Source organism: Felis catus, chromosome C1, assembly GCF_018350175.1.
Source record: "Felis catus isolate Fca126 chromosome C1, F.catus_Fca126_mat1.0, whole genome shotgun sequence".
Classification (NCBI taxonomy): domain Eukaryota; kingdom Metazoa; phylum Chordata; class Mammalia; order Carnivora; family Felidae; genus Felis; species Felis catus.
The window spans coordinates 177,758,193-177,778,188 of record NC_058375.1 but is presented as its reverse complement, the minus strand read 5'-3'; the positions used below and the strand labels follow the sequence as shown (position 1 = coordinate 177,778,188).

General features: G+C 42.1%; 1 protein-coding gene across 1 annotated transcript in view; it reads left to right on the top strand.

The window, feature by feature from the left end:
• The first annotated feature begins 269 nt into the window (after positions 1-269).
• STAT1 (signal transducer and activator of transcription 1) overlaps positions 270-19,996 on the top strand; it is a 42,758-nt gene continuing 23,031 nt past the window's right edge. The window contains exons 1-10 of the mRNA XM_006935443.4: positions 270-412; positions 716-867; positions 5,412-5,540; positions 6,922-7,066; positions 8,340-8,438; positions 14,432-14,521; positions 15,531-15,609; positions 16,700-16,791; positions 17,201-17,352; positions 19,560-19,718. Of these exons, the coding sequence (XP_006935505.1) occupies positions 5,413-5,540; positions 6,922-7,066; positions 8,340-8,438; positions 14,432-14,521; positions 15,531-15,609; positions 16,700-16,791; positions 17,201-17,352; positions 19,560-19,718 (944 nt within the window). The 5' untranslated portion in view covers positions 270-412; positions 716-867; position 5,412. The remainder of the gene's footprint in view (positions 413-715; positions 868-5,411; positions 5,541-6,921; positions 7,067-8,339; positions 8,439-14,431; positions 14,522-15,530; positions 15,610-16,699; positions 16,792-17,200; positions 17,353-19,559; positions 19,719-19,996) is intronic.

The following is a 19,996-nucleotide window of genomic DNA, read 5'->3' as shown; positions in this document are numbered from 1 at the left end:
TCTCTAAAATGTTTAGAGGTAACCGGCAGTCGGCCGAGTTGCAACACACAGGGGAAGCTTCACGTCGACCAACCCCCACCGCGGGGCTCGGCTCAAAGACTAGGGAAGGACCTTGCCGGCTGGCAGAGCGGCGGCTCCGGAGGGGAGAGAGCCCGCCCGCGGAACAGCCACGTCCGATTGGCGGATTGCAGCAGCCTCTCGGTGATTGGCGGAAGCGGAAGAAGGCGGGGCGCCGGGTGCAGTCTTTTCTCCCAGCTGGTACTTTCGTTTTCCTGCACGGAGTCTGCGGAGTGGCTCCGCGGGACCCGGGACGACGCCCGTTAGACCCCAGACCCAGTAGAGGTGACCCGGGTGCCCGGGACAGGCAGCACTGCTGCGCCTCCGCCCACTGCTGCCCGACCCAGCGCTCAGAGTGAGTAGGCATGAGGTTCCGGGTGCCGGGGTGTGATATGCCAGGACCGCCCTGTCGGGGCCTGGTAGCCGGACGGAGAGGACGGGCTTTGCAGGTGAATCCGTCATCCCGGAAAGAATGCGTACCCAGTATCACAGGTGTTCTTGGTGACAACTCGATTGTTCCTGGCAGTCGTGCTCTGGCAGTAAAGATGTCTTCTGAAATAGAATTTTCCCACATAAAACACTACATTTCCCCGTTTACCTCCACCTTTTCCTCCTTCCCGCCCCCTTCCACGACAGTCATCTTTTCTTCTTTTCACAGAAAAGTTTTCATTTGCCGCGTGCCATCCTTGGAGAGCTGTCTAGGTTAGACGCTCACATCCTGTGCATGCAAACCCAACAGTCTTGGCACCTGACGTGAATAGCTGCTGTTTGGGTTGGATCCTTAGCCCCTTGCTGGGACACAGGTGACAGGTCAGTAATTGTTCATGGAAGCGAATGAATGAGTGCATAATTTTGGAAATTTAATTCTGATTCTATGTTTAATTTTTTTTAATGTTTATTTTTGGGAGAGAGACTAACACACACAGAGTGGGAGTGGGAGTGGGAGAGGATCAGAGGGAGAGGGAAACACAGAATCTGAAGCAGGCTCCAGGCTCTGAGCTGTCAGCACAGAGCCCGACGCAGGCTCCAACTCACTAACGGTGAGATCAGACCTGAGCCCAAGTCAGTCGCCCAAGGGACTGAGGCACCCAGGCACCCCTGCATCTGTGTTTGAAGATGAAGGAATGTAGGGACGCCGGAGGCTTAATCGGTTAAGCGTTAGTTAAGTTTTGGACTTCAGCTTAGGTCACAGTCTCCTGGTTTGTGAGTTCGGGCCCTGCGTTGGGCTCTGTGCTGACAGCTCAGAGCCTGGAGCATGCTTCAGATTCTGTGTCTCCCTCTCTTCTCTGTCCCTCCCCTGCTTGCACTCTGTCTCGATCTCACTCTCAAAAATAAATAAACTTAAAAAAAATATTTTTAAAAAAGATGAAGGAACTTAATGTCTTTCAGGAATATAAAAGTTCCTGCAAACCCCCATATTAGTCTTTGAAAAAATTGTGTCTAATACTGAAGAGTTTGTGTGTATGTGTGTGTGTGTGTGTGTGTGTGTGTGTATGTGCACATATATATGGTTGACTGCATTGGATATTGTTTGTGTAAGTTGGAGAGGTTTTTATGGGACAGAAATAAGATGAGCCTCCAGCACAATCCAGTATGCGACTGCTGCTTAATGAGGATGCAGAACTCAAACTTGGTGAAGTATAATATGGTTGGCCCTTTACATTCTAATTCACTATGAAATATACCAGATTTTAATTCAAACAGTACATACTGTGTGCAGGACACTGTCCAATGTACAGAGAATGCTTAAACAAAAAGAGAGTAAGAAGACATGGTCCCAGCAACTCTGAAACTTACATCATGCAGGGGAGAAATCATAGAGGTTAATAAGGAACTGATGGTCTAATAGAGGGTACAGAATGCAGTGAGGCACAAGTCAAAGAAAGCTGTCTCTGGATGAGTCTTAGCTTTAGGAAGAGGGGGCACCATATCTACCTTTGAATGCCGGTAGGATTTAGAGAGGCAGAACTTTGTGGGGAGGCTGTTTTCAAGGGTGAGTGACAGCTGGAGCAAAGCAAAAATGGTGGGCATAGCCAAAACACTGTAGAGAATTTGGTGAATGATTTGCTCTGTTAATGGATGAAAATAGGGTAAGGGTGCAAATCAGCCTAGGAATGGGCAAACTAGAAGTTTTAAGCAAGACAGGGATGTAGTCTATGTGTACAGCAGGAGGCTGGATTGAAAGATAATGTTGGAATGTTTTGTTTTGTTTTGTTTTGTTTTAGCATAGACAATCTTTATTGGCAGATGTTAAGAGTGCAAAATGGTGGGGCATCTGGGTGGCTCAGTCAGTTAAGCATCCAACTTCAGCTCAGGTCATGATCTCACAGTTTGTGAGTTCAAGACCCGCGTTGGGCTGTGTGCTGACAACTCAGAGCCTGGAGCCTGCTTCAGATGCTGTGTTTCCCTCTCTGCCCCTCTCCTGCTTGTGCTCTCAAAAATAAAATAAACATTAAAAAAATTGAGAGTGCAAAATGGTGACAAATCCAAAGGGATGGGAAAGGAGGTGGGGCATGGTTCCCCTTTGTCCAAGTGAGGACCCTATAATCAGGCCAGTGGGCTGGGAGCACTTGACTGTGGCCACTTTGGGTCCAGCACCCTTCAAAGAACAAGCTCCTAGACAGGAGGTTCCTCACAGAACACAGGAAGGGAACAACACCCCAGAAGAGGCATGGGCTATGTCCCACACCCTGGTAGCCTAGCTCCTGCCCACTACACAGCTTGACAGCTTGGGGTAGGGGTGTTTGGGGACTGGGCTAAACTTACCCCTCTGAAAACCCAGGTATCTGTCTCCTGCCTCAGTCCCCCCTCCACATCCCCCCCCCCACAGTGATTAGCCAGGTTGGATGGCCTAACAGGGCCCAGCCCAATCCAAAGTGAATAGTTCACATAATATACCATATTTTAGCCATTGTGTGGGTTGCAGGCCTTCGGAGACTGCAGGGATCACTGTGGGCTGACCCTAGCCAAACAACCCTTTCTAGGCCACAGAAATCAACCCAAGGTCTTGAGACTATAGAGGGGGAGTCAGCCTAACATTGGAATTTGAGCCAGGTACCTGGGGGATGATCTTGTCACTCTTTGCGTTGGTTACAGATTTTGTGAGAAGATGATATGGCTTCTAGATTTGTTAACATGAATTTGTTAATTGCCTGTTCCATGCCAGGCGCTGTGTCTGTATGAGTTCATCCAGTCTTAACAACCACACCGTTGATAGGGAAGTGAGTTTCCTGAGGTCATGCATGTAATAAGAGGTGCTGTACCCCCTCTGGCTGACGCTCTGGCCAGCCTATTTACTTTAGGCATATACTTATTAAACACCTTGCAGGATGGGAGAGAGCCACAGATTTGGAATCTCTCACTCAGGTAAAATTAATTTGAAGTGAAAAATCAAATTCCTATAGCAGGTGTGCCAAAAGGGTGGGTTTGTGTCCATTTCTACTGGGATTTGTGAAGGTAACTAGCTTTATAGTCCCACCATATCCTTACTTTTCTTTGGAAGGAAATTCGTGGAGTAGACATGACTTCATGCCTGCACATGTGTGCTGGCCAGCCAGGACTCGTGACTCTTCCATACCCTGCTTAAAAATCCAGACCCTTCCTCAGAGGCCTGGGAAGACAAGATTCATATATACCCACTCTGCATATTGCCAGCTGTGCACTAATCCTAAATTACGCTGTGGTAATGAGAGGCTCTTTGTTTTCCTCATAGATGTGAGGACTTCCTTAAATCAGGTTTTTGTTTTCATTTCCTTAGAACTGCTGTGCAAAAACTGACTCACAGTTATCCAAATAGGTAGTATTACTTTATTGTTTGAAATTATATTTCACAATGTTGTTTCAGTCTTTAAAAATTATTACTGAGCGGCGCCTGGGTGGCTCAGTGGTTAAGGGTCTGACTTTGGCTCAGGTCATGATCTCGCAGTTTGTGAGTTTGAGCCCCGTGTCAGGCTCTGTGCTGACAGCTCGGAGCCTGAGGCCTGCTTCAGATTCTGTGTCTCCCTCTGTCTCTGCCCGTCCCACACTTACAATCTGTGTCTCTCTCTCAATATAAATAAATATTTTTAAAAATTAATTTAAAAAAAAGCATAGGGATAAAGCCCTTTGATTAAAAACAATAAAAAATAAATAAAAATAAAAATTATTACTGAGATTAAGAGTTGTGCCAGTTTTATTGTTTGTAGTAGGCCAAAAAGAAAATATATCTTTTTTAAAAGGTAGAAGACAAAAATAATTCATTTTACCATATGAATCACAAAATGTAAAATACCAGTTTAAAACTCTTTGAGTTAAATTATAAATGTACTGTATTTTTAAGAGGACAGCTTGTGGAAAGTTCTTATGATTTGTCCTAAAGCAAATGTAATTAAATAATGTTTTCCATGTTTTATTTGATAAAAGTGCAGATTCATTTTGAAGGCATATTATATACCCAGCACTATTCTGGAGATACAGTGGTGAACAATCCACCCACCTTCCAATTTCTTCCCTTTGTGTGGGGAAAACAGACAGTAATCAAAATAAAAAAGACAATAGGGGCACCTGGGTGGCTCTGTCGGTTAAGCATCTGACTCTTGATTTGAGCTCAGGTCATGATCTCACGGTTTGTGAGACTGAGCCCTGGGGTTGCACTCTGCACTGAGAGTGCAGAGCCTGCTTGGGATTCTCTCTCCCTTTCCTTTCCATCTCTCTCTACCCCTCTCCCGCTTGCTCACACATATGCATGCTCTCTCTTTCTCTCTCAAATAAACATTAAAAAAAATATGTATGCATATGGTAGGTTAGATGGTGGTAAGTGCTATGGAGAAAAATGCATCAGGGCAGAGGGATAGTATTCTACAAAGTGAGAGGTGATGTCAGTTTAAAAAAGGTGTCCAGAAAAGGTTTCCCTTTTATGTTGACATTTGAGCAAAGGCCTGAAGATCTGTTTTCTGGAGAAGAAAAAAAATATGAACTCCCAAACCTCAGTAAAAAACAGGTTTCAGAATATAAGCACCATTTAAATAATATATTTCAGAGACAAATTATGTTTTGGGTTAAGATATTTAAAGAAGCAGAGGTGCCTGAGTGGCTTAGTCGGTTGAGCGTCTGACTCTTGGTTTTGGCTCAGGTCATGATCTCATGGTTTCATGAGTTCGGGCCCCATGTTGGGCTCTGTACCGGGGGTGCAGAGCCTGCTTGGGATTGTCTCTGTCTCCCTCTCTTTCTGATCCTCCCCCACTCACACTGTCTCTGTCTCTCTCAAAATAAATAAACTTAAAAAAAAAAAAGATATTTAAGAAAGCATAACGCTGGATGTGCTTTCTTTGGAACTATGGTCTTCCATTCACAACCTGTGTTCTGTTCCCTTATAGGATGTCTCAGTGGTATGAGCTTCAGCAGCTTGACTCCAAATTCCTGGAACAGGTTCACCAGCTCTATGATGACAGTTTTCCCATGGAAATCAGACAGTACCTAGCACAGTGGCTAGAAAAGCAAGACTGGTAAGAAAAGCCCACTTGAAGTTTTTCTATGCTTTTAAAATAATTTGTTGATTAAGTGACTTGGAAAGACATTGACTAAAAGATGAATCACACTGTGACCTTTGGGACTATCTGTTGCAGAAAAATGTATTGGTTTGAAAAATGGCATGTGTCTCTACAAAGCTAAATTCATTAGTCATTAAGTACTTTTATGCTGTTTTGTCCATTTAATTATGATGCATACTCCTAAGTGCTTTGGACGAGTTAGATAATGCTGAAACCAATTATTTTCCACATTAGGATCCAAGCTATAGAAAGAAGAAGTTAAAAGAAATAATTATAGCCCAATTATGGTAGAACATTGATTAGAAATATGAAGAAAGTAATAAAATTAGGGGGATATCCCTAAAAACTGATACGTGGTTTTTTTTTTTAATTTTACCATTTGTTGATTGCAAAATTTTTAAATGTTTTAAAAGTATTCACAATATGGAGTGAAGGCCCCTTTCGTCTTTTTTCCTCCAGAGATTAGCATTAAGAGTTTTGTGCACAATCTAGAGTTCTAGAATTTTTCAAGCTAATTGTGCATAATATATTGTATATGGGTGCCTGGGTGACTCATTTGGTTAAGTGTCTGACTCTTGACTTCTGCTCAGGTCATGCTCTCATGGTGTGAGATTGGTGGTGAGATCGAGCCCTGCATCAGGCTCCACACTGGGCTTGGAGCATTGTTGAGAGTCTCTCTTCCTTTGCCCCTCTCCCTGCTCATGATTTCTCTCTCTCCCTGCTCATGCTTTGTCTCTCTCCCTGAAAGAAAGAAAGAAAGAAAGAAAGAAAGAAAGAAAGAAAGAAAGAAAGAAAGAAAGAAAGAAAGAAAGAGAGAGAGAGAGAGAGAAAGAGAGAGAGAGAGAGAGAGAGAGAGAGAGAGAGAGAGAGAAAGAAAGAAAGAAAGAAAGAAAGAAAGAAAGAAAGAAAGAAAGAAAGAAAGAGAAAAGAAAAGAAAAATTAGAGGTGCCTGAGTGGCTCAGTCAGTTAAGCATCTGACTTCAGCTTAGGTCATGATCTCACAGTTCATGAGTTCAAGCCCTGCCTGAAGCTCTCTGCTCAGTGCAGAGCCCGCTTCAGATCTTCTGTCTCCCTCTCTCTATGCACCCCCTCACTTGTGCACACATGCACGTGCTCTCTCTCTCTCTCAAAATAAACATTAAGAAAATCTAAAAAAAAGAAAAATTGTACAAACTGCTGTTCTGAAAGCAACATCAGTCTTAAAAGAAGGAGCAAAACCTGAGAACACACTTAAAATTTGTGTTTTTTTTAAATAATTTTAATAAGGAAAGTAGTGTTTATTTTGTACGTTTAAAGTAGTTTCTAAAATGAAATGTATAAATTTCAAATCTCCTAGGGAGCATGCTGCTAATGATGTTTCATTTGCCACCATCCGTTTTCATGACCTCCTATCACAGCTGGATGATCAGTACAGTCGCTTTTCTTTGGAAAATAATTTTTTGTTGCAGCATAACATAAGGAAAAGCAAGCGTAATCTTCAGGTATGACCTGGATTTTGTGTTTCAGTCAAAATGTTCCCAGGCTCATATAACAGTTTATTGAGCATGCACTCGTTGGTATTTTTAAAAGTTACAGAGACTGTAAATAAACTACCTTTATATGGCTAATAATTTTATAGCATAAGCAAAGTAAAATACGAATTCATTTAGTAAACATGTAAGGAATTTTCAGGTTTAAGTGTATCACCTGTTAGGCATCAATAATTCTGAGAGAAATGTGATGCTATAACCTTGTTTTGCTAGAAATTGTTGAAATTTAAGCCCAAGAAAAAGGGTTACATTTTAAAAGCAGTGGCCTATAGAAACATGTCAAAGCTCCAAGGAGATTTAGTGATGAGTCCAGTCTGAGTCCTTGGTATACAGATGAAGAATAAGTTCGGAAAGGTTTGATAACCCTGAGGCCTGATACTGAGTTGGTGAATTAGAACTAGGAGTCCACCTTTCCTTGCTTTTGGAGGAATTACCTTCCCAGGGAAGAGAAAGTCGAAGAGAGTCCCAGGCAGGAGAGAATGGGCTACAAAGTTTTAGGATTTTTTCAAAAGTACTCCCAGTATCCCCCTAAGCCTGGCTACCATATTTATTTCTATATTAATGGAACTTTTCTGTTTCAATGGAGGTGAAAGCTAGCATTTTCTTGTTTCATACCATGTCACCAAACTCTTCAGCTTAGGTAATTAGGAGCTTTTTCTTTTTTGTGGGAATGTATCTATGATTTTATAATACCAATGACAGGGGGAAGTCAGATTAAGTTTATAGAAATTTGATCTCCTATAGACTTGGCTTGCACATGCCTGTTACAAAGAGCTGTGATTGCCAGTATTTTGTAAACTGGCTTTGACAAGGAAATACAAAAACTGAAAAGAGTATCTTTAATCTAATTCAAAGCAGAGACCAGTAGATACATTAATTGAGAAATACCATGGATAATTTCTGTACCATTTACATGGTCTCAAGATCCTAACAGAACATAATTGGTCTCAAGAACAACAGAAATTAAAGTAAAAATATTATAGGAACCATGTATGAAAATACTTGATTTTTTAATCAAGAAATAATTTACGTATCTGCACTGATTGGAAGTTTTTGTCGTAATTTGTAAAAATAATATTTAGACTTTACCAAAAATGGCTTGTATAGAATTTAATAAATACAAGATGAGGCTTCTCAGTGAATAGGAGTGAATTCAATTTATAATATACAATGGCTTAAACATTCTGAAATTTAGTTTGTTTTTATTCTGACAACGGATATCTAGGATAATTTTCAGGAAGACCCAATACAGATGTCTATGATTATCTATAACTGTCTGAAGGAAGAAAGGAAGATCCTGGAAAATGCCCAGAGATTCAATCAGGTACTTTTTTTTCTAATTGAACACTAAAGATAATAGTAAAAATTCATTCATTTATCCAACAAATATTGTCAACACCCTGTTCAAGGCAATGTTGTATAGTTCTCTGATTTTATGGCCCCAAAGAATGGGAAAAACCAGATATAGAGATTTTATAGATCCAGGCTTTTAGAAAGCACCATATCTAATAGAAGTCATTCTGGTGAGGGAGAGAGGTAATATGTAAACAAAATACTTTCAGATAGTAATAATTACCATGAGGATACCAAAGCAAGATACTGTGATACAATAATGGAGTATTTGGAGGATGGGGTTGTTTCTTTAAATCAGGGTCCGGAAGCTTCTCTGAGACAAGGGGCAGGGACGGAAGCCGGCAGACAGAGGGCTCTTGCAGCAGTCCAAGGGAGAGAGGGCAGAAGTGTACTCGGGAAAGGTGCAGTCAGTAGAGGTGGGAAGAAAAGGACAGATTATGCTTTGGACATGGTATCAACGGGGCTTACAGTGAAGGATCAAATATGGGAGTGAGGGAAAGTGAAAAAAAAGATGACTTCATGGTTTATGACTTGAGTCACTTGGAGATACTGTTTATTGAGTTAGGGAAGAAGGAAAGGACTGGAGTAGGACTTTTATAGGACATAGTATGTATTGGAGAAGAACAGGTTGATGGGAGAATCAAGAGCTTTGTTTTAAATAGGACTGAGTTACCTCTTAAATACATAAGACATCCAAACAGGAAACGAGTCAGAGTTGTTTTAGTTCCAAGACTTTTCATCATGGTTTTGCTAATACTAATACAAACCTTCCCATCAGTCAGGGTTCAGATTTTTTAAATTGCCATGGCATTTGTTCATTCCTTTCTTGAGTGAGTGATGGAGTGGTGAGAACAACCCAGAAGGCAGACAGTTGTGAAACCACTGGATGGGTTGTTCTGGTTAAGACCCTTCCAATGTGAGGCTGGGGTGGAGGGCAGGGTGGTTGGGGGGGGGGGCGGTGGAGAATGCGAGAGTATTAGAATTTAAGTAGTGGTGGTGAATGCCATTCTCCATTTGCTTTCTGGGCATTTGACCCCAGTGTTTGTGAATCTGCTGCTTTCCTGGGCATTTAGTTCCTGCCTCCTCGTCACATTGAAAGACCTTGCTGCACTAAGCATTTAAAGATACTTATTTGTTCTCAACTCAATCTAGTTCCTCTGGTACCGGTCCTAGTGACAAAAGTGCATATCAGCGCTGGCTGCCTGGTCTCTGCAGGAGCTATGCCCATCTTCAACATGGCATTCTGCACCTGGGAGATTTTAAGCAAGAAATTTTGATTGTGTGTGACTTTCGTCTTAACACCACTGTGCGATGGGCTGGCCACTCCCGTGTCTCAAATAAACTTGGGAGGACCGCCAAAAGCAGAGACAGGCAGAAAAACAGTTTCCACTACTTTGGCACTCAAGCATTTCTCACCTCACATTCAGCCCTGAGGCCCAGAATTGGCATTGGGAGGCAGAGAAGGGGACTGACTTCTCTTCTCCCAGATCTTGGGTATGCTTTAGGTCTTAAAAGCTTGCAAACTTTTGTCTCCCCTTTAAAAATGTAGGTAATCTGGGGAGAGGTTCTTTTTAAGCCTTTCAGAAGACACATGAGGTATCCGTGAACACCTTTAAGGGGGTTTAGTTGATTGTCCAGCTGAGAACAAGAGAAGCAAGACTTTTGAGAGTTTGAGGGAAGGATGTGGATGTCTGAGGCCATCAGGGAAAGGGAAAAGTCACCAAAGTTACCCAGCCACTACAGGCTGGGAAACTGAGAAATAGTTCTTTGCCATTTCTCCCCTTACTGAAGTAATTACATTTTGATAATATATCTTTTATTCATACTGACATCTGTATGTATGGGATGATAAGATGTCTGTATTTCATTCAAAGGAACTCCATTTGGGACCAGATGTATGGAGAGAATCTAGATGAAACAAGAATGTCCATGAATTGACTGATAGGTGTGGAAACTTCTAGGTACACAGGGATTCAAGAAGTTCAGCATGTTTAAAACATGCAAAATTCAGTCTGTTCACCGCATTTAAAGAGCACAAAATTCTGTTAGAAATGTTGAGATAGGAGAATATTGTTCCCATCATTATTTAATAGAAGAGCTTTTAGAAAGTACAGTTAAGAGAATATGATATCATATGTAGATATTTCTTAGTAAACTACAAATGTTTTGTTTGCTGCCATTATAGAACAGCAAAATGTTGAAAAAGTTGTATGTATATGTATGGACAAAATTAAGGTCCATAGGGTTTGCCACAGTGGGCAGTGATCTTTTCTTTCAGGTTGGAAAGACAGACATAAAGTAGCTGTTCTGTCTTTGTGATCTTCAGTAATAATAGAGTTACCATATACTGAATGCTTACTTATTTATATAAACATTATTTCATTTGAATAAATGTTTTCAAAACTGTCACTGAAATTAAGTATTCTTATCCCCATTTTATAGATGAAAAAACTAAGGTTTAGAGAGCAGGCACTTTGCTCATGGCCACAGAGCTAATGAGGTTTGGAATTTAAACCTAGAATTAATTGTCTGACTCTAAAACCTATTCATTACAGAAGTCTTTTGATCTGTCTTCGGGTGTTGGATATGTGAGGTGGGATAGGATGGCGTTCTGACTGGGACTTCTGACACCCATTGAGTGCCTGTCACAGATCCTTTTACTTGGACATCTGCTCATTCATTTGAAGAGAAAGCCTCCCTCAGCAGACTTTTCCTTGGTCTGGGGTGTGCAAGTAACTCCGTTCCAATTAAAACCATCCAAACAAAGTCTATAAGGTGCAGGTGTGCAATGAGAAAATAGGAGTAAAGGACCGCGAAGGTCTCTTCCAACTTCAACATTTTTTAAAAGTTTTTATTTAAATTCCAGTTAGTTGGGGCGCCTGGGTGGCGCAGTCGGTTAAGCGTCCGACTTCAGCCAGGTCACGATCTCGCGGTCCGTGAGTTCGAGCCCCACGTCGGGCTCTGGGCTGATGGCTCAGAGCCTGGAGCCTGTTTCCGATTCTGTGTCTCCCTCTCTCTCTGCCCCTCCCCCGTTCATGCTCTGTCTCTCTCTGTCCCAAAAATAAATAAACGTTGAAAAAAAAATTAAAAAAGAAATTCCAGTTAGTTAACATACAGTGTAATATTAGTTTCAGGTATAAAATACAGTGATTCAACGCTTGCATACCCAATTTTAATGTTTGGTGTTACTGTGGTTTCCTGATTTTCCTGGTTTGTCAGAAACTTAAAAAGTTAAAGACTCACCCTGGAAGTAGTATCAGACTCAAAAGTGTAGGGTTGTTATAGTTATAGTGCTGGTATTTTTTAAGTACTTGATAGTAAAATACTTAACAGCCACCTAATATTTGGGAGTAGGGTAGAAGGATGAAGTGGGGCAGGAGAATAAGGAATAAGAAAGAGAATACCAGAGTGTGTTAGCAACTGGGAAGGACTGCTGAAGTTTGAAGCAGGAGGTTTCTTGGGCCTTTGCCACAGTCACCAGATTTTTTTCTGCCAGGCATTTCCTAGTGTGACAGCAGGAAGAGAATGGGGTAGCTGTGAGTGCAGCTGCCTTCTTATAACCATCATTTCCCCATTTACTAAACTAACCTTTGACAGTGTAGGAAAAAGGAGCAGGAAGTCAGCATCCTCCAACGGCCCAGCCCCTCTGGGTGAAGAAGCCCGGCTCTTAGGAGAGCCCACAGGACAACGGCATCCATGCCGTACTTCTAGCAGACAACAGCAGAAATTCCTCCGCAGAGACGGGAAGGCTTACGGAGCTGCTCATGGTGATACCTCATTCTGAATGGCCAGAGCAGCCCCATTTATTCCTTGGTGACACGTGGCACCTGGGGATACCAGTCATTTTAGGGCATTTTTAATACACGCTTTATATAGATACAATTCAGATGTTTTGAACTTCTGCAATTCCAGAATATATAAAATGAAGGAAGGCTTCCAAAGATTTCTGTAAACAAAGAATAACTTTGATTACTGAAACCTAATAGAGGTGGAACGAAAAAGAATATTATAGGCCAATTTCACTTATGAATATCAATGTAAAGTCCTAAATAAAATATATTAGTGATCAAAGTTAAATAATACAGTAAGAAAATAATATGACCAAGTAAGATTTATTCCAGATTATAATAATTACAGAGTTTATTGTGACTGGGAAATTCATTAATGCAACTCCTTATGTAAACAGAGACAAAGAAGAAAAAGCATGTGCTTATCTCTACAGTTGCTGAAAAGGGCTGGCAAAATCCAACACCCTGATAAGAGACATTAAGTAAAATAGGAATTGATGGATATCTCTTTAGCCTATTAAAATATACATCTCTCAGTTCTATAAACAGTAACTTACTTGGTTTGGAAAACAGTAGTAAGTCAGAACCATGGCAAGGATGTTCACGGTTTCCCCTAATATTTAGATAACGTTACATTGGTGGTATTCACCAATGCAGTTAGGCAAGAGAAAACCATTAGAAGCATAAGAATCAAAAGCAACATCATAAAGATATCGGCTCTCCCTAAGTTATTCATAATTTTAATGTGATTCCAATAGAAATACCGAGTTGCTTTCTGAAGCTATGAAAGTCATCAGGAAAATAAACCTGCAAGAATAGCAAGGAAATGCATGAAAAAAGTACAGCAGTGAGATGGAACCAGCCCTATTAGATATACTCCAAACCCTCTGTAATGAAACGCTGTTCAGGCGCTCAGGCTTATGAAGAAAAAGCCCCATGGGAAAGAAAAGAAAATCTAGGAGTTGAAACCAGGTACATAAAATTTGGGTGATAAAAGTGGCAACTGAAAGTTCTGGGGAAAATACGAATTTCTCACTAAATGTTGTTAAGATGAACGGATAACCAAGTGGGAAAAAGTTAAAATTGGAGCCATACTTCACAGTAAACACAGGAATAAACTTCAAATGGATCAGAGATCTAAAAGTAAAAAAGAAAAAAAGAAACTATGCACGGTCTAGGTTAAAAATGGGTGAACTCCTTTATAATCTGTCAGTCCAGAAGGGCTTTTCCAATAGGGAAAATCCAGATATGAAAGAAGAAAATACTGATAGATTTGAATATATAAAAATACCCACGTAGAATCTGTGCTGTGTAGGACTCTATGTAAGAAAGTTTGATGGGCATAGTTTTTGCCATGGGAAGGGGCTTTAACTCTAAACAAAAATAGCATCTTTCTAGAATCTCATCTATATGAGAACAGTCTCGTGTTTCCCCCTCTGCCACTTGGGCCTAGGACGTTGCCTGACCTTGACTTAGTCTCTTGTAAGTCATACTATGTGAGTCATGGAACGCCTTATGCAATGAACACGTAGACACTGCTATGTCCATGTCCTGATTATCGAGGATGGGACCAAATACTATCAGTGTGTCTGGGTTGACAGTCATTATTGCTTTAGGGTAGCCGCTACTCATTGAAGCCCTTCAGTGGCAGTGCTGTTCAATTTTGATAGGCCTCTGAATCACCTGGGATCTTGTCACAATGGAGCTTCTGATTCAGTAATCAGATTAGGACCTGAGAGTCTGCATTTCCAGCAAGCTTCCAGGTGGTAAGGTACTGCTGGTCTGGGACCACACCATGAATCACAAAGCTTTGAAACAAGTACAGGGTTAATAAGAATAATCTTGTCTACAGAATTTGAGAAACCGTGAAATAAACTTCTTATGTGGTACCATGCAACTGTGTGAATTAATGGAAAACTCCAGAAATACTCTGTTTATATTAGGCATGAACTGAGCCTAGTCTTTCTGTAGCCTTTTTAATAGTTTATCAGCATTTTCCAGGTCCTTGAGAACTGAGCTATTTCTTGTCAACACCCATGTGGGAAGCTTGTAGGAGGTTTTGGAAGGTCTGGGAGGTAGGTAAGAGCACAGGGTATGGACTTGACTTTGGAGAGTAACCAGCGGGTAAATATGCTAGAAGAAATGATACTCGTTAACCACGCACCTCCCATTACAGGCGCAGTCGGGGAATATTCAGAGCACTGTGATGTTAGACAAACAGAAGGAGCTTGACAGTAAAGTCAGAAATGTGAAGGATAAAGTTATGGTAAGTATTGAGTAAATATATACATTTAGCCTCTTTTTGTAAAGGAAAAAGCTTTCGATTACTCGAGTGTGAACATGGTAACTAATTTGTTTTTCAAGTAGTTGAGAGAGAAGTTTTGCTGAAGTTCCAGACCATAAGTAAACAAATTGGTTAAACCAATGAGCAGATAGACTTTTATGGCCCCTTTTATAACTTCCAAACATTGAGTTTATCTCTTTCTTCCTTGCGAGATTGTGCAGAAACTGTCGACTTTGCCCCATCACACAATAAACTAGATGTTGCTGCTCTAAATAGCCTTTTACGTCTATGCTTCTCAAATCTGGGGTGTTCCTGGGATTACACAGAGCTCCAGCATGAACATAGCTCATCTTTTTCAAGCACTTGTTTTACTCTAAAACTTGAAAAGGGAACAAAAACATTTCACTTGAAAGAAATTCTGATACATTTCTGATTAGAATAAAATATCCACAACAATTTTAAGATAAAACCTGTAAGATCATATGAAAGCAGAGAGCTGCTTTGGTGCCCTTGGTGGCCTGTGTTCACCCCCCTCTACGGTGAGAGCTAAGTCGGGGGAAGAGACAAGGGGACTTGCTTTACACCAGGACTGTATCTGTGGGAAAGGCCTTCCAGCTGAGAGGTGTGATCTCATCTGGATATTGGTCACCCCAGTGTGGATTTGACTTTGTGCTTCAGACAGTGCCTTTCCGAATTCCAGATTCTTTGAAGCAACTTTATCCTGCAGCCTTCTAAGGAAACACTTCATTAAAGTAGAAATCAAGTAAGCCCAGTCTGGAAATAGCCATATATTTTCTTTTCTAAAAAAAGTTCTTACATACTTATTAAGGACATTGAAATTATTATGTATGTGATTAGAATTTTGCAAGTTGAATCCATCTTTGAGGGAGCTGGATTGTTACCATGGTTTTCTGGGTCCTATAGAAACAATCTATTTCCTAAAGTCTTTGGAAGCAGATGGGTGAAAACCTGTTTATGTTTTTGTTTGTAGTGTATAGAGCATGAAATCAAGACACTAGAAGACTTACAAGATGAATATGACTTTAAATGCAAGACCTTGCAGAACAGAGGTAAGAGTTAACATCGAAACAGTGCCCATTGGCTGTCTTTTTTTTTTTCTGTTTACACTAGATAAAGAAGACAAGTATGTCTTCACATTTGCCAAACGCTTTATGACTCTGAATTGCTAGTCTTGGCTTCTTGATGACTCAAGCCAGGGTCTTAACCTCTGTACTGTTGACATTTTGAACCTGATAATTTTTTTTTGTTGTGAGGGGCTGTCCTACACAGGAGACGTTTAGCAGCATCCCTGACTTCTTCCCACCAGATGGCAGTAGAACTATTTCCCTAATCCCCAGTGGTGACCACCAAAACTGCCTCCATACCTTGCCGAATGTTCTGCGGTGGGGGTCGGGGGAGTACCACCCCCAGTTGATAACCCCTGGTTATGTGTTATTCACTGTACTTCTTGTACCTGGGCCACTGATGGACGTAGACTGACAGGTGTGCGGGGTTTCCCTGTGCGAATGCCAGAAGCTCCTTCAAACATTGCAACTCCACATGTATACTCTGCAGAGAAGTTTAGCATTGCTCTTCATGTTTTAAAGCGGTTTTGCTCTATTTTGTTGCTTGTTTTTCATGATGGCAGGCCATTGACTAAAAAGAACCCAAAAGCATGCATTGTGTAAAATATGTTAGGTACTGCTGTAACCCTGGCTGTCATTTGGAGGATACCAAGGTTAATGTAGAGAGATGATTAGTATAATTTGAAGAATAGTAGGAGAGAAAGGAACCTCAACTACTACTTCCTAATACTTCTCTTCCAAAGCTACGGATATGCTTTGTGTAAATTTTTTACATGAGATTTTGAATTTTGTCACTTATGTGCATTTAGGTAATCTGGCAGTGATTTAAGAACCAGTCGGTAACTGTTCCCAGTTTCCATGGGTCATTGAAAACAAGTGTACTTTGTTTCAGCCTGTCAGTTTTTATTCTTAGGACATTTTTCTTATTTTGTTCAGTACAAACTGAAGACCAAACTTTGATCTATCACCAGATAGCATTTGGATTATATTTCTTCTAAGTGTTTGTGAATCTTGGATTTAGTTGGTTTTGGTTTTTTTACATTTATATTTATCTGCTCTCTCTCCCAATTCACAGAACATGAAACCAATGGTGTGGCAAAGAATGATCAGAAGCAAGAACAGATGTTAATCAAGAAGATGTATTTAATGCTTGACAGTAAGAGAAAGGTAGTGATTCGCTTTCCAGAATAACATGTTGCTTCTGTCACAGGCTGGAAATAATGGACATGAAGTGTATAATAGATGAAGAATTATTTTTATAACCACTTGGCTTAGAGCCCCAGTTGAGATATTTGCTTTTGCTTTTAAAAAATGTTTTTATTGTTTATTTATTTTTGAGAGAGAGAGGGAGATGTGTGTGCGTGAGTGAGCAGGGCTGGGGCAGAGAGAGGGGGGAAAAAGGCTCTGAAGCAGGCTCTGTGCTATGGGCTCAGACTCACAAACCATGAGATTGTGACCTGAGCTGAAGTCAGACACTTAACTCACTGAGCCACCCACACGCCCCTAAAAATTAATGTTTTTAAATTCAGTGATTAAAGATGAACTTACTTCACTTTACTTCTTTCTCTCTCTTTAGGAAGTAGTTCACAAAATAATAGAGTTGTTGAACATCACCGAACTTACCCAGAAAGCCCTGATTAATGATGAACTGGTGGAGTGGAAGCAGAGACAGCAGAGTGCCTGTATTGGGGGACCCCCCAACGCTTGTCTTGATCAGCTGCAAAACTGGTAAGATTCTCCAAAGCTGGCTGGCTAACCCCACGAACTCCTGAAGCGCACATTTGAGTTGTTGTTAGTGAAAGGACCCTGTCAAAACTTTGGTTTAGAGTTTGATGTAGTCCAGCTTCTTCTTGCCCTGGAAGCACTCACTTGCAAAGCACACGTTTGTCATGCATGTGGCCGAGTTCAGCCAAGTTCTGCTTGGTTTGGAGCACTCCTCTCCCTACTCTACGTGTACCGTGGGATGCATCATTTGTGCCAAAACATTGGTGACGTCGCCGTCACTTAAACACACTTAACAACTTGAGCCCTGATGTTTTCTTAAAAACAAAATAGTCTGAGACATTTTCCAGGCTTCCATGAGATCATAGTTTGTCGTGGACCATTCATTTGCTCATCATCGAGTAAACACTTATTAAACGCCATATGCCCGGCACTGGGCTAGGATCTGGCGACACGTGATGAATGGTTCTTGGTCCTCTCAGTGTGGAGGCGGGAGGTAGATGTAATCATTCCATGCAGTAGAATGTTACCAGTGCTCTAACAAAGGTCTGTCCAGAGTTCTGTGGAAGATGAGGGAAGGAGTCAGCAGGACAGGTTTCTGAAAGGAAGTGGTCTTGCACAGACTCTTGAGAGTGAAGACGAGTACTTCGTGGAGACCAGGGAGGAGACCATCATGGACTGAGGCAGAGAAGAGGAGCGGCTGGGCATGAATTGGGGTCTGCAGTACCCCATATTGGATGATGGGAGAGTGGGGTGCCGGGGAGGACAGGAAGAAAGCGGAGGTGGCAAGATGCTGGAACCTGGTTGTGGAGGCTCCCACACAGTGCTAGGAACGGGACTTTGTCCAGTGGGTGCTGGTGAGCCAGGCAGGCTTTTTGTTTAAGTGGAGATTTACTTCTCTGTTTTATTTTTGTTTTACTTCGAAAGGTCACTCTGGCAGCAGTCAGGAGGAAAGGCTAGAGACAGAAAAGCCAGTTGGGCGACTGGGAACATGTTAGTGTCGTTTGGGGGAGGGCCAACAGACCAGAATGGGTGGGAGACTGGATCAGAGAGGAGATGAGGGGATGGTGGCCTGGAACAATTCCCAGGGGCCCAAGGACCAGAGATCTCGGGAGGTTCTCTGGATGCTACTTTTTAAAAAATTCACAATTAATATTCAGTCATTTATTTTTATTCTATAGATTGCCTGCTCATATTCCAAATTTCTTTTTGGTTAGCACGGAGCTTCCTAGCCCAGTGTGCCTCCGTGGGCCTTGAGGGGCACTGACCCCCCTGTCCTCCTAGTGCTCTGGGAGGCCCTGGGCTGTCTGGAGCCTTCTTGTGGTCATTTAGGCCACGGGGAGCCTCTTCCAGAGCCGCAGATGCCCTCCAGTGTCCTCCACTGTTCTGTCCATAGACTGTCATTTTCTTGTGACAGTGGGGAAGCCCTGGGTTAGAATCCACCTGGAACTTGCCCACCCACCATTAGCCTACCTTCTTTCATGGTCAGGGGCTGCTCTCTGGGTGCCTTGAACAGCATTCGGGAAATGGAACTGTGAAGTGAAGGAAATGTATTTCGCTGGGAGAAGATTTTCTTTTGTCATTACTCCAGCTAGTCAAGTGACAGTCCCACAACCTGACTTGGCTCAGAGGCACTTTACAGTCGGCAAGGAGGAAACTGAAGCAATCTCTGGTTTCCTCCTTGGCTAATATTTTGAGTGTCTGGATTGAGTGCTTTGCCTTCTCCTTTCAGTTCAGTGAAACCATGACCTTGGTTCCCTCTTCTCCTCCTTCCCCAGGGCCTGCCATTCCTATATGTGGGCTCCTTGCTGCCTCCTGCATCACCTCTGATGGAGTCTGCCTCGCTGTGTCCCCTGCCTCTGCCCTCCTCTTTACCCTCTCCCTTTAAATCTCAATTATCTTACAGGTCAGTGGAAATCACAGATCCCCAGCGGGCCGCACCCCACCCCGCCCCATCTCCTCAGGTCCGTCTCGAAGTGTAGGGAGGTCTTTGATCTGGGCTGTAATCAGTGCCGTTGGTTTCTTCTCCCTGAATAACTGCCCTTGAACACCAAGATGAACCTTGTTCTCTGTTTCTCCCTGCAGTGTGTGGCCATGCAGATAACATCGTGTGTTGCCCGTAAAAACCTCTTGTTGATCTCCATGATTCCCTGTGATCCAGGCTGCTTTATGACAGCCTGCGATTGAGACCCTTGTGTCTTCTCCCTCCCCAGGTTCACCATAGTTGCCGAGAGTCTGCAGCAGGTTCGTCAGCAGCTTAAAAAGCTTGAGGAATTGGAACAGAAATACACCTATGAACACGACCCTATCACAAAAAACAAACAAGGGCTGTGGGACCGCACCTTCAACCTGTTCCAACAGCTCATTCAGAGGTAACTTGAGGGGGATTGGTTTGTATCTTCTGCAATTATTTCACTCGGGAAAATGTTATGGTGATTCAGATCATTTAGAAGTGTTTAATAGGTTATGTAAAAATTTTTAGGGCAGTCACCTCTTTCCAAATTCCTGTCTATGCCATTGGCTTTCCATTCTTGTGGCTATCTAGACTGATAACTTGTCAGTTTTACTCCTTGGGCCACTGTGTGCCAAGACCTGTCAAGTCTATCCTGGTGTCCCCTCCTTCCCACACCAAGGCCTCATCCTGTCTCCA